This window comes from Pseudorasbora parva, chromosome 7 (assembly GCF_024679245.1).
Source record: "Pseudorasbora parva isolate DD20220531a chromosome 7, ASM2467924v1, whole genome shotgun sequence".
NCBI lineage: Eukaryota > Metazoa > Chordata > Actinopteri > Cypriniformes > Gobionidae > Pseudorasbora > Pseudorasbora parva.
The window spans coordinates 51,488,081-51,503,338 of record NC_090178.1 but is presented as its reverse complement, the minus strand read 5'-3'; the positions used below and the strand labels follow the sequence as shown (position 1 = coordinate 51,503,338).

General features: G+C 43.3%; 1 protein-coding gene across 1 annotated transcript in view; it reads left to right on the top strand.

The window, feature by feature from the left end:
• Window positions 1–13,512, top strand: part of LOC137083465 (hydroperoxide isomerase ALOXE3-like) — a 36,757-nt gene extending 23,245 nt beyond the window's left edge. The window contains exons 11-16 of the mRNA XM_067449422.1: window positions 559–645; window positions 3,818–3,987; window positions 4,097–4,218; window positions 10,906–11,006; window positions 11,193–11,363; window positions 13,226–13,512. Of these exons, the coding sequence (XP_067305523.1) occupies window positions 559–645; window positions 3,818–3,987; window positions 4,097–4,218; window positions 10,906–11,006; window positions 11,193–11,363; window positions 13,226–13,405 (831 nt within the window). The 3' untranslated portion in view covers window positions 13,406–13,512. The remainder of the gene's footprint in view (window positions 1–558; window positions 646–3,817; window positions 3,988–4,096; window positions 4,219–10,905; window positions 11,007–11,192; window positions 11,364–13,225) is intronic.
• The last annotated feature ends 1,746 nt before the right edge of the window (window positions 13,513–15,258 follow it).

Here is a 15,258-nt window from a genome sequence, read left to right as displayed (position 1 = left end):
AAAGAAAAGTCCATAAACATCCCCTCTCACCGTGACACCTCTCCACTAACCGGAAGGAAGGTCAGAGAGAGAGAGAGGGAGTTATATCATGAATGTTACTTCCATACTATTTTGATGGCAGGGGAGTTTTTGAGTTGTAGTCTGAGGTCGTAGATGTCTATTTTACCTCAGAGATGTTGCTTTGTGAAAGAGCCTCCCCTTCAGTATTTCCCTTTTGGAGAATGGGACTGACTCATCTGTAGCCTGTGGACACAGATGACACTGAACATTAGGTACATGAGGGCTCGCTAATGTCCAACTCAATCCCTGTGACATTTCTCAGAAAAATGTACTCATTCTGTGATTTATATAGAAATAACTTTAAGAAATAACTTTATAGAATATATCTCACCTACAGATGAAGGCTTGTGGGTACAGGTACACAGACACACACACATACACACACACATATGCAAAAAAGCACACACACCAGAAATAAAAATTCATAATTTATTGATATATTTTTATCTTTTGTGAAGAATGCGAAGGCAAATCTCTTCCTTTCTTTTCCTTCTGTAGCTCCTCTTTCCGCACACCCGATACACGCTCCAGATCAACATCATGGCCCGGACTGATCTGATATCCAAGGATGGGGCAATCACCATGGTATGCATATGACATGGTTAAAGGGGTGATGAATTGAGAAATCACCTTTCCCTTGAGCTTTTGATATATATAAAAGGTCATGGCAATATAAGAATATCCTTTACATTTAAGAGCTGAAAACTTCCTTGTTAGCCAAAGAAAAGCTTTTATAGACACCAGGCCCAGCAAACGATCTTGTGCTTCATTCTTACGTCATAGCGCTACGAAACACACCTCAGACAGCTCGTCTAATCCATTAGCCCCACCCACTGACTCATCTAATTCAGTAGCCCCGCCCACCGACTCATCTAATTCAGTAGCCCCGCCCACCGTCTCGTCTAATTCAGTAGCCCCACCCACTGACTCATCTAATTCAGTAGCCCCGCCCACTGACTCGTCTAATTCAGTAGCCCCGCCCACCGACTCATCTAATTCAGTAGCCCCGCCCACCGACTCGTGGAGGTGATCGGCTCGTTTTTGCTAGCCAACAACAAACATGCTGAGGAAACACTTAATTTCACTGCGTAATCGTCTGTAAACAAATCTCCGGTTGATGCTGGATTTGGATCCGACAGGAATGGTGCAACACACTTATGTGAGTAAAACGTGTTTTTATATGTAATAGTACTGCATTGTTATTGATCGTTTTGATTATATGTATGTGTCATAAGCCCCTTTCACACTGCACGTCGGACCCGCAATATTCCCGGAGCATTGCCGGGTCACCTTCTGTGTGAAAGCAACCACGTCCCGGGATTGATTACCGAATTCGACCCGGGTCGGGGACCTAGTAACATTGCGGGGTTCGACCCGGGACGAGCGCTGTGTGAACAAAAGCTGAAACTAATGCCGCAGCGTGTGTGTAGTTATCGTGCGACTCCTAGAGCTTGTTTCTTCAATAACACAACCCTGCAGTGCCAGAAGAGCTCGTCTGTGTTTTAAACGCAGAGAGTGTTCGTATACAAAATAAACTAAAATTAAACAAGCAGAAATGAGCGCAAACTGGACACAAGTCGAGACCACGGAGCTCCTTACTATCCGCGCTGAAGCGGAGATCGCTCGCCATTATACGTCACATCAGGATGTCACGTGTCAACTCGACCCAGGACCGTTAAGCGTTGTGTGTGAAAGCGCACATATTACGGTATTTCGCTGGCAGTGTGAATGGACCAAATCTAGCGGCCCGGGAACAAATGCCGGGTCGCATTATCCGTGTATTTGCCGGAATCGCAGCGTGAAAGGGGCTTAAAAGAAACATACCTGACGCATGCTGGACACAGACACATGTGGGCCAGGGCTCGCAAAGCCCGGCAGGATGATGAATCTCGTAATAATGTGTTCTTGATCTGTGCTGTTGTCTCTCTCGACTTGACATTTGAAGGGCGGTGTGCATGTGCACGTGTGTGTGTGTGCAGTTCGCGCTTATTTCGACCGTTCGATATCTTCGTTCGGGCTATGTGTAATATAAAAATAACGGTCCAACCAATCGCGGGTGGATAATAAATAAATCATTGTGTTTGTTTGATAAAGACGTTTATGAGCCCTGTGATGGTTGCCGCTTTCAAAACAATCTCTCCTCTCATCGTGTGAACTGACAGGGGAGCTGAAGCTCATTAAATATGCTAATTTTATCCAATCCTAGCCGTGGGCGTGTACTTCCAAGTTTCAGTGCGGCATGCCCATCAAAACCCAGTGTTCAGAAAAGAGCCTCACAACCAGTGTATGGGTTTATAAAGGTGTCATTATGTTATGATTTTACTTGTTTACAAGTTAAGACATGACATAATGATACCTTTATAAATCATTAGCTAATGATTAATTAAAGCAGAAAACTGGAAGTTGAAATGCATGGCTTTGACATGTTATGGCATATTTAACTAATAGGAATTTGATGATTACTGTTAATCATGATGAATGTTCATTAGTTGCTGATGCAGTAATCATTAATAAATGGGTTAGTTCTCCATTAGTAATACATTAACTCATGATCATCTGTGCATTAGTTAAGAATGAATTAATGCATATTTGTGCACCCGTATAAATAAATGTGCAGGCCACCTCAGTGATAAAACTATAGGAAAACCTAAAACTGGTGCATTGGGATTGTGATTTATTCACTCCACGGTGGAGGGGAGAGTTTTGTGATCGGGAACGCGGCGCTCACGTAGTCCGTAACATGATTGTATGTTGTAAATAAAATGTCATTTGCTTGGTATAATAATAAATGCTGCTATAAATAACGGACCAATTAAAAGGTTTGTGCTTTTATTTTTCTTTGTTTGAGCGGTGATGCAATATATTGCTCTTGTAGGCTAAATACTTGCTAGCATTTTAAAGAAATACAAATCTAGAAATGCATCCAAATAACAGCAAAGTGTGACCGTAAGATGCCCTGCAGTGGTCAAAAATGATTATAAACTGAATTTTGATGTGATATATTCTTGAAAACTCAGAGATGTGGATTTGAACAGCTGTGACATCACCACACAACCTCAGTTTTTGTCAAAAGCAGTAGGTAATTTGGTCGGGGATTTTTATGCGGGTAGTGGGAGATGGACAGCAATAAAATAACTGACTAGCTCGGCCCCTGTAAATGATAGCAATACCTTCCAAATTCGACCCCACAAGAAACAGTTACCGTCTGAATAGGGATTCAGCCAACTCCTTCACCACTAACGGAGCGAGCCGGAAAATTAAACTTTTCCTGAATTCCCCCTGTTGGGGAGGAGGGCCACAACATCATGGCCACCAACAAACCCCAGCAAAGACTGTTATTGCTCTGGTTTTAACTTCTGGATATTTGGCAGTGGTGCCACAACTGAATGAATGGTTTCGTTCGCATCTTTCTCTGCCGCCATTACTGAACTACAACTCAAAATAGCACATGACATCAACACCATCGTTCTCCGCCCCTTCCTCTGTTCGCTAATTGGACTGGTAAAAATTTGTTCAGAGAAAACCTAAGACTACACCGCAGTCCCAGACGGAGTACTGAAGGAAAGTGAAAATTGAGTGTTGGAGGGCAGAGCCAGGTTACTTTGAATTGCCATTTGGTATGAAATGTGCTATATAAATAAATTTGCCTTGTCTTGCCTATCTTTTGAGGAAATTATTAAGGGATTTGCAGTGCCAGAACCTTGTTCATAGCCTCTATGTCATGTGTCTTCTCTCTCATTAATGACTCTACTCTTAGTATGCAGGAGTAGGTGGAGAGTCATTGGAAAAGTTGATGAAGCGTGCGACTGCCTCCCTGACCTACAGCTCCCTCTGTCTTCCCGATAATATATCCGAGAGAGGCCTGGAGAAGGTTCCCAACTACTACTACAGAGATGATGGGATGAAACTGTGGAATATCATCAACAAGTATGACTACCAGTGGAGTTTAAACTAGTGTTTAAAAAAGTAAAGCTAAAAAAAGTAAAGCTGTAAATATGTAAACCTGGAAAACATCTGACTGTGAGGTCGCTTACAGGTTTGTTGAAGCGTTCTTGTCCCACTACTATCAACACGATGAACTCGTGCAGAAGGACACAGAGCTACAGCGCTGGATCAGTGAGATATTCACCAATGGCTTCCTGGGAAGAGCTCGCTCAGGTCTGTTATCATTACAGCAAGTGCTGCATCTTTGTTGCCATATCAGGACATTTAAACAAAGGTTTCCTTTTCTCTGTGTGTGTGTGTGTGTGTGTGTGTGTGTGTGTGTGTGTGTGTGTGTGTGTGTGTGTGTGTGTGTGTGTGTGTGTGTGTGTGTTTAGCTCAGTATTTGCATAGCATGTAATATACACTGATCAGGCATGACATTATGATCTCTGACAGGGGAAGTGAATTACACTGATGATCTCTGGGATATACAGTCTTGTTCAAAATAATAGCAGTACAATGTGACTAACCAGAATAATCAAGGTTTTTTGTATATTTTTTATTGCTACGTGGCAAACAAGTTACCAGTAGGTTCAGTAGATTCTCAGAAAACAAATGAGACCCAGCATTCATGATATGCACGCTCTTAAGGCTGTGCAATTGGGCAATTGGTTGAATTAGTTGAAAGGGGCGTGTTCAAAAAAATTGCAGTGTGGCATTCAATCACTGAGGTCATCAATTTTGTGAAGAAACAGGTGTGAATCAGGTGGCCCCTATTTAAGGATGAAGCCAACACTTGTTGAACATGCATTTGAAAGCTGAGGAAAATGGGTCGTTCAAGACATTGTTCAGAAGAACAGCGTACTTTGATTAAAAAGTTGATTAGAGAGGGGAAAACCTATAAAGAGGTGCAAAAAATGATAGGCTGTTCAGCTAAAATTATCTCCAATGCCTTAAAATGGAGAGCAAAACCAGAGAGACGTGGAAGAAAACGGAAGACAACCATCAAAATGGATAGAAGAATAACCAGAATGGCAAAGGCTCAGCCAATGATCACCTCCAGGATGATCAAAGACAGTCTGGAGTTACCTGTAAGTACTGTGACAGTTAGAAGACGTCTGTGTGAAGCTAATCTATTTTCAAGAATCCCCCGCAAAGTCCCTCTGTTAAAAAAAAGGCATGTGCAGAAGAGGTTACAATTTGCCAAAGAACACATCAAGTGGCCTAAAGAGAAATGGAGGAACATTTTGTGGACTGATGAGAGTAAAATTGTTCTTTTTGGGTCCAAGGGCCACAGGCAGTTTGTGAGACGACCCCCAAACTCTGAATTCAAGCCACAGTACACAGTGAAGACAGTGAAGCATGGAGGTGCAAGCATCATGATATGGGCATGTTTCTCCTAGGTGTTGGGCCTATTTATCGCATACCAGGGATCATGGATCAGTTTGCATATGTTAAAATACTTGAAGAGGTCATGTTGCCCTATGCTGAAGAGGACATGCCCTTGAAACGGTTGTTTCAACAAGACAATGACCCAAAACACACTAGTAAACGGGCAAAGTCTTGGTTCCAAACCAACAAAATTAATGTTATGGAGTGGCCAGCCCAATCTCCAGACCTTAATCCAATTGAGAACTTGTGGGGTGATATCAAAAATGCTGTTTCTGAAGCAAAACCAAGAAATGTGAATGAATTGTGGAATGTTGTTAAAGAATCATGGAGTGGAATAACAGCTGAGAGGTGCCACAAGTTGGTTGACTCCATGCCACACAGATGTCAAGCAGTTTTAAAAAACTGTGGTCATACAACTAAATATTAGTTTAGTGATTCACAGGATTGCTAAATCCCAGAAAAAAAATGTTTGTACAAAATAGTTTTGAGTTTTTACAGTCAAAGGTAGACACTGCAATTTTTTTGAACACACCCCTTTCAACTAATTGCCCAATTGCACAGCCTTAAGAGCGTGCATATCATGAATGCTGGGTCTTGTTTGTTTTCTGAGAATCTACTGAACCTACTGGTAACTTGTTTGCCACATAGCAATAAAAAATATACTAAAAACCTTGATTATTCTGGTTAGTCACATTGTACTGCTATTATTTTGAACAAGACTGTATTAGGCAGCAAGATAATATTTGGTCCTCAGAGTTGATGTGTTAGAAGCAGGAGAAATGGGCAAGCGTAAGGATTTGAGCGAGTTTGGCCAGATTGTGACGGCTAGACAACTGGGTCAGAGCATCTCCAAAACTGCAGCTCTTGTGGGCTGTTCCCGGTCTGCAGTGGTCAGTATCTATCAAAAGTGCTCCAAGGAAGGACCAGTGGAGAACCGGCCACAGGGTCATGGGCGGCCAAGGCTCATTGATGACCGTGGGGAGCGAAGGCTGGCCCGTGGGGTCCGATCAAACAGACGAGCTACTGGAGCTCAAACTGCTCCAGAAGTTAATGCTGGTTCTGATAGAAAGCTGTCAGAATACACAGAGCAGCTCAGTTTGAGGCGTATGGGGCGGCATAGGGTGACCTCTGACCCCTGACCGCGCCGAAAGCACCAACAGTGGCCCGTGAGCATCAGAACTGGACCACGGAGCAATGGGAGAAGGTGGCCTGGTCTGAGGAATCACGTGTTCTTTTACATCACGTGGATGGCCGGGTGTGTGTGTGTGTGTGGCTTACCTGGGGAACACATGGCCCCAGGATGCACTATGGGAAGAAGGCGAGCCGGCGGAGGCAGTGTGATGCTTTGGCCAATGTTCTGCTGGGAAACCTTGGGTCCTCCATCCATGTGGATGTTACTTTGACACGCTCCACCTACCTAAGCATTGCTGAGACCATGTTCAGCCTTTGATGGAAACGGTATTCTGGTGGCTGTGGCTCTTCCAGCAGGATTATGCTCCTGACACAAAACACAAATGCTTCAGGAATGGTTTGAGGAGTACAACAACCAGATTGAGGTGTTGAGTTGGCTTTCAAATTCCCCAGATCTCAATCAAATCACTCATCTGTGGGATGTGCTGAACAAAAAAGTCAGATCCATGGAGGCCCCAATTTGCAACTTACAGGATTTAAAGGATCTGCTGCTAACATCTTGGTGATAGATCCCACACCACACCTTCACTAGTGGAGTCCATGCCTCGACGGATCAGGGCTGTTTTGGCAGCAAAAGGTGGAGCAACATGTAATTAGGGATATTAAGTGGTCATTATGTTATGCTTGATCGGTGTACATATTTGCTTTGAGGCAAAACATCTTTTGTAAACCCTACTGTATATAATTGAACCAGGTCAATAGTCAAACGTAGTTTACAGGTGCTGGTCATATAATTTTAATATCCTCAAAAAGTAAAATTATTTCACTAATTCCATTAAAAAAGTGAAACTTATATATTTAATTCATTCATTACACACAGACTGATCTATTTTGTTTATTTATTTTGATTTATTTTGATGATTATAACTGACAACTAATGAAAACCCCACAAAAGGTCACTGCAAAAGAGGCTGGCTGTTCACAGAGCTCTGTGTCCAAGCACATTAAAGGGTCATGAAACCCCAAAACACTTTTTTTGAGATGTAAACAGATATGTATAGGCTGCACATCATTGAAAACACTAAGGGTACTCATTAATGGTATGCATATGTGAAAATAGTTATTTTTGCATTTTTCAGAGCGATTTCTGTCTTCCGGTTTGAAAAGTTTAGTCGGAGCAACGTCACAAATGCTGACGTCGGCACGGCCTTTTCGGCCCAAGTATGGGCTGCTGGGCACATGCTGACGTCGACCGCTCCGAGCCATTCTCGATATATATTCATGACATAAAGCTCATTCAGTCCAATCCCTGCGCTGTAGTATGCATACAAGATAATTTAGTTAATATGCATGAGACAGTCACTTCTGTCAGGCTCGTCTTACATCATTATTGTAGAGATATGGTGGGGAAGTTTTGGAAGCAGCGTGCGGAAAAGTCACGGAGGAAAGCTAGGCGTTGTGCTGATACGAAGTAACGTAAAGGGCGCCGAGCGAGCTGTAACCGGCGCCATCTGTGGAAGCCTTTGCTACAAAGGCTCGGTAAAGTAAAATTCACCTGAGGAATCGCACGCCGAACCTGCAAGCGTTGACTATCTATGTCAGGAGTGCAAAATAACCAATCTGTAATCTGTAGGCTATTGAACAAAAGCCACGTCCTCTCCGTTTTATTTGTCGTCACAGCCATGCACTAAACCGCATGTGTTCGGGCTCTTAGTGAAACAGTGTGATGCATATTTGGACAAATATAGATTTAGCTGCCGAGTGATAGACAGCGCGGATCGTCACGGCAATGCGCGGTCGAGACTAGCCTCAAACCTCTTCGCTTTTACCCCGATCTAGAATTACACATCTCTTATCACATCGCATGTTGGGTGGTTCACGTTCTCTTATCAAGTCGGCGCGTTGTTCATCTTGCCAAACAGCGTGCATATTTAGACAAATATAGTTTTATCACGTTTGCAAAATATTTCGTCATGCAGAATAACATTTATTTTCATTTCTCACTGAATTATGCTGGTTTGAACTTTGAAGAGCTGAATGATTTGCGATCTCTGCTGCACGCCACTCATAGCTCTCTCATTCGCTGTACTCATCCCTCATTTAATCTCTCTGTGGTAAACAATGCCAACGTGAACCAAGAACATGTCTCAGAACCGCTCAGCACCTACTGACAGACACTCCCCTATTTATGCAAACATTCCCTCTTTCCACACAATACCATCCCACCTTTTCACAGTCGACCACTCCCCTTTTAACAAGCTTTTTCAAATCGAAGGTGTGAAAAAACACCGCTGCAGCAGGGGGGTTTCATGACCCTTTAATAGAGAGGCGAAGGGAAGGAAAAGATGTAGTAGAAAAAAATGTATGAGCAATAGGGATAAACACACCCTGGAGAGGATTGTGAAGCAATTCAAAAAAGTGGGGGAGATTCACAAAGAGTGGACTGCAGCTGCAGTCAGTGCTTTAAGAACCGCTGTGCACAGACGTATGCAAGACACGGGTTTCATCTGTCACATTCCTTATGTGAAGCCACTCTTGAACAACAGACAGCGTCAGAAGCATCTCGCCTGGGCTAAAGACAACAACAACAACAACAACAACAACAATAATAATAATAATAATAATAATAATACAAAATATTTATTTTATAATAACTTTTCTAGACACTCAAAGTGCTTTGCATATAGAAGGGGGGAATCTCCTCATCCGCCATCAATGTGCAGCACCACCTGGATGATGCGACAGCAGCCATATTGCCACACACCACACACCAGCTGATTGGTGGAGAGGAGACAGAGCTGATTGGTGGAGAGGAGGCCATGATGGACATCGGCCAGTGGGCAAAATTGGCCAGGATGCCGGGGTTACACCCCTACTCTTTATCGAAAGATATCCTGGGATTTTTAACGACCACAGAGAGTCGGGACCTCAGTTTAACGTCTCATCTGAAGGACGGTGCTCTTTGTCAGTAACGTGTCCCCATCACTATACTGGGGCATTAGGACCCACACAGACCACAGGGTGAGCGCCCCCTGCTGGCCTCACTAACACCATCACTATACTGGGGCGTTAGGACCCACACAGACCACAGGGTGAGCGCCCCCTGCTGGCCTCACTAACAACATCACTATACTGGGGCGTTAGGACCCACACAGACCACAGGGTGAGCACCCCCTGCTGGCCTCACTAACACCATCACTATACTGGGGCGTTAGGACCCACACAGACCACAGGGTGAGCGCCCCCTGCTCGCCTCACTAACACCATCACTATACTGGGTGTTATGACCCACACAGACCACAGGGTGAGCGCCCCCTGCTGACCTCACTAACACCATCACTATACTGGGGCGTTAAGACCCACACAGACCACAGGGTGAGCGCCCCCTGCTGGCCTCACTAATACCATCACTATACTGGGGCGTTAGGACCCACACAGACCACAGGGTGAGCACCCCCTGCTGGCCTCACTAACACCATCACTATACTGGGGCATTAGGACCCACACAGACCCCAGGGTGAGCGCCCCCTGCTGCCCTCACTAACACCATCACTATACTGGGGCGTTAGGACCCACACAAACCACAGGGTGAGCACCCCCTGCTGGCCTTACTAACACCATCACTATACTGGGGCGTTAGGACCCACACAGACCACAGGGTGAGCGCCCCCTGCTGGCCTCACTAACACCATCACTATACTGGGGCGTTAGGACCCAGACAGACCCCAGGGTGAGCGCCCCCTGCTGGCCTCACTAACACCATCACTATACTGGGGCGTTAGGACCCACACTGACCCCAGGGTGAGCGCCCCCTGCTGGCCTCACTAACACCATCACTATACTAGGGCGTTAGGACCCAGACAGACCCCAGGGTGAGCGCCCCCTGCTGGCCTCACTAACACCATCACTATACTGGGGCATTAGGACCCACACTGACCCCAGGGTGAGCGCCCCCTGCTGGCCTCACTAACACCATCACTATACTGGGGCGTTAGGACCCACACAGACCGCAGGGTGAGAGCCCCCCTGCTGGCCTCACTAACACCATCACTATACTGGGGCGTTAGGACCCACACAGACCACAGGGTGAGCGCCCCCTGCTGGCCTCACTAACACCATCACTATACTGGGGCGTTAGGACCCACACAGACCACAGGGTGAGCGCCCCCTGCTGGGAAGTGTTCCTGGTTCCGTACACATGTATAGTTTGTATAGTTTATGGCTCCACTTTCAATTTCAGTTTGTGTGTGTGTGTATGTGTGTGTGTATGTGTGTGTGTGTGTGTGTGTGTGTGTGTGTGTGTGTGTGTGTGTGTGTGTGTGTGTGTGTGTGTGTGTGTGTGTAGAAACATCCTAAACTGAGTTCCTCTCAGAAACGGCCTTTCATTATATTTCCCAGGTATACCATCCTCTTTTCAGACATTGGAAGAACTTATCAAGTTTGTTACCATGGTGATCTTCACTGCATCAGCTCAACATGCCGCTGTAAACAATGGACAGGTCAGTTAGAAGTCAATTCCCTTCCAAAGCTGCAGTCTGTGATCCTAAAACAAAACAAAATATGGACTTTCATGTCCACTTTCCACGGTGTGAAATGTTAACAATATACTAAGTGATTTTAATCATGTGCTTATTATATGAAAATTTAGCTTATGTGTCACATTTTTCACCAATTCTTTCCCCCAGTTTGACTTTGGCGGCTGGATGCCTAACTACCCCACTGCCCTCAGAAAGCCCCCGCCCAAAGAGAAAGGCCAGACCACTGAGGGCGCGATCCTGGAGACCCTACCAGATGTGAGCACAACGGTGAACGGGATGGCTGTCCTGAAACTGCTGACCAAGGACTCTGCAGACCATGTGAGCTTGAGCAAATTCAGGGCACATAGGAAAAGAACAATCTGAATGGCATTAGTGTGTGTGTGGGCCTGTTTATGTGGTTTATGAGGACACAAATTTGTATAACTACATGGGTATCGCACTGGTATTACACCATAAATGTGGTGTAATCAATCAACTTTATTTATATAGCGCTTTTACAATCACGATTGTGTCAAAGCAGCTTCACAGTGTCAAACAGGATAATATTGCGACAAAATTAGATTTGGCTGTACAGTCGTTCTGGAGTAAACAGTGATGTTATCAGCTTATTTTAATTTATCATATAGCGACAATGTTGGCAGATCAGTATTATAGTTTATAGAATTAAATAAGACCTAATTCATATATTTTATTTGTATAATAAGTTGAATAACTTTAATCATATTTTTAGTGTCCCCAACTGAGCAAGCCAAGCCAAAGGCGACAGTGGCAAGGAACCAAAACTCCATCAGGGCGAAAAATAAACCTTGGGAGAAACCAGACTCAGTCGGGGTGCCAGTTCTCCTCTGGCCTATTAACACACTGTGTAAGATTATTATTCTGGCAACCTTACAGGTCGGAAATCATATTAGATCGGATTATTCAAAATTTTCAGGGTATCACGGAAGAGACAGATTTATTTAGGATGGGGCGTCGATTACACAAGAGTATGAATACATGAAAGATCGGAATTATTGCGCCGAAGACGGGTTTTGAGCATGTCGTGCCAGTGAGGCAAATTCGGAGGAGACACCATTTGACACGGCTAAGCAGACACTCCAGGATGCGTTGGTCATGTCCAGGCGCAGGTCCACCATCCGATCCGGACAGGACCCAGATCCGGGATAAACCTCGGGATAAACAGAGAGACTAACATTAGCGTAGATGTCACTCTTTTTATGATGTGGGAGGGAGTACAGAGGGAGTTTGACAGACAACCGTTTATCCCGCCCCTCAGATTGAGCCGTCAATGGTGAGTTTCCAGTTTCTGGCTTGTCAGGCTAACTAAATGATGTTTTTTTGAGAAAGTAAAAATGCTGAATGTTTCCTGTTATGGGTAGGTTTAGGGGCAGTGTAAGGGGATAGAAAATACGGTTAGTAAGGTATAAAAACCATAACGCCTATGGAGAGTCCCTGTAAACCACATAGACCAACGTGTGTGTGTGTGTGTGTGTGTGTGTGTGTGACATGGCTTACTTTCACTGCTTTTATTCCTCTGGTTTGCATTACAGGACTGTTGCCTTGCAAAGGAAATTTGGCAAACTGTAAGCAGTTTGCAGTTGTTGCAGTTACAGTGTTTCATTGGGCTCTTACTCAATATGAGTGTGTCGTCAGAGTTTGGGCATGATTTACTAAGAGCTTGTGTCAGTGCAAACCCTCTTTTGCCATTATAAACTACTGCCAAGACTTACTAAACAGACACAGATAAAAATGTGCACTCAAAATGCGTGGACAGGGTTATTTTTGTGGCTGACCATATTGCATATGAATTTTTAGAATTGTATAGGAGGAAAGTATTTAAATTAATCTTATGAGGCTATTTACAAAGGTTTGCTCTCGTCATTTGACTGATGTTTGATCTTTTACGGCCCAAAAAATCATGTCTTAAACCAGACGATAACTGGTAGATTTCATTAGTTATTAAGGAAATGATCCCGCTGCGTCTGTGTTCTTTACTTTTGCGTGTAGTCAGTAGATCACATGCCAAACTTTCCACTCCCATCTGAGGACTGTTGAATTGTGCTCTCATGCTAATTTGCCCTGTTTAGTAAATCTGGCCTTAGTGTGTTATTGTGAACTTGTTTTTATAAACATGTTTATTATCAACATGTTATTTACGAATCTTGATACCCTCTCCATAGTACCCTCTGGGATATTTCCCAGAACATCTGTATGATGAAGACGTCCCCTGCAAGCTCATTAAAGATTTCCAGAAGGATCTGAGGGAGCTGTCAGATCTCATCGAGGAGCGGAACAAGAAGTTGGAGCTTCCCTACACCTATCTGAACCCCAAAAATGTGGACAACAGTGTGGCCATTTAAAAGGATACAGTAGACCTTCGTAATATGTTTGTATTTCTATTAATAACGTTATCAATAAAAAATAAAGACCAAAGCAAAATTAACTCATACTACGTTAATATTGTGTGTCTGTATTATTATTATTATTATTATTATGATTATTATTATTATTATTATTATTAGCATTCATAATCATTTTTAATTGTTGTATGCTTGAATGCATGTGTGTTGCTAGGAGTGTAACGGTACACAAAACTGACGGTACAGTACGTACCTTATTTTGAAGTGACGGTTCGGTACTGCAGTTTTAAAAAATTGCTTTTATTTATTTTTATTCAACAGCAGGGACGTGCACAGGGGGGTTGCTCAGGTTGCCCGGGCCAATTGCCCATATGCCCTTCTCGACTCACGTTGCCCTTCCGAGGTGGAAAAAAATAAATAAATAAATCGTACAATGGATGCAGAATTTCACGTAGGCCTAGATACAAAAAAAAAAAATCGCAAAGCCTCGTTCACTTCCATATTCGGGTACCCGTCCGAAAGTGAAAGTCAAGCAATTGCTTGGGGCACCGAGCTGGCCTGGGGCCTCAAGACAACGACAGGTTAAGAATAAAATGCAACGACAAACTGCTTGAGCGTCCCTTTGATAGTCAATGCTGTAAAGTGCAATGACAGTTATCGGAATCCCCCTCAAGGGGGCCCTCTCAGTCGTCGCTGACAACAGCCACCCAACCACGCGATCTCTGCTGCCGGCAAAATACAAAACCTCCTCGGCGATCATGAAGCGGAATTATGCTTTAGGAAGCCAGAAAAGAAAAAAGAGAAAAAACAAGATAGTGGTAGGTGATTAATTACACTATATAAAATAGCTTTATTTGTACAAAAATGGTGTAATTTGCAGCAGGTAGGCTAGCAAAAATATGTTTATGTTAGCATTACCTGCCTGGCAAATGCTGCTTGTAACGAACAGTTAGTGCAACTTTTTTTTCAAACGGATGGAATATGCTAACTATTTTTATGCTATGCATAAATAACCTGGAATAGTTAATATAGCATTAACTATTATTATAAACATTATTTAACCAGAAAGAGGCAGAGGAACATGATTTTTTTTCATAGCTTATCTTAATGTGCTTAATGTGTTAATATATGGTAGTAACAGTTAATGCAAATATGATATTATTTTTATAAGTTACCAATGGATCTTGAACAGTTACTTTATTCTGTGTGGCAATTTTTACACTGTTGCATTTTGAAGTACAGTATCAGGACAACCCACATGTTTTACTGTTACTGTTTATTAACTATTGAACAGGTATTATAGTCATCTGTTGCAACTTTATAATAACCATCCAGATAATGTTTATAGACAGTTTACAAACCAACTAGTAACCCTTAACAAAGTGTTAGGAATATTTGGTCTGTCTATCTATGTAATGTTTATAGATGTTTTAAAAATGGTTTCTTAAAGTTTTACAAACATGTTTTAATCATTACCCGTTTATCTGTAGAAAGTTAGCCATGTCCATTTTGCTTGGGGCCCCCAAAATCCTTCTAACCGCCTTGGCTGAGCCTGCATGAGCGGCACTAGAAGGAGATTGTCGCCGTTGTCGGGTGAGACTTAACGTTGTCGGAAAGGTATAACAAATGGACGATCATAAACTGTTGATGGCAGTTAAATTAATATTGTCTTTTTTTATTAGACTATTGATATTGACTGGTTTGAGTTCTTTATTGGTATGGCAAGGGAAATGGCCTCAAACGCACCAAAATGCAGGAAATCACATCTACGAAATAAAAAAAATTCTTGGGGGAGAAACCCCCAGACCCCCCTGCAAAAAAATAGCCCCACCTATAATATTTTTCCTGAGCAG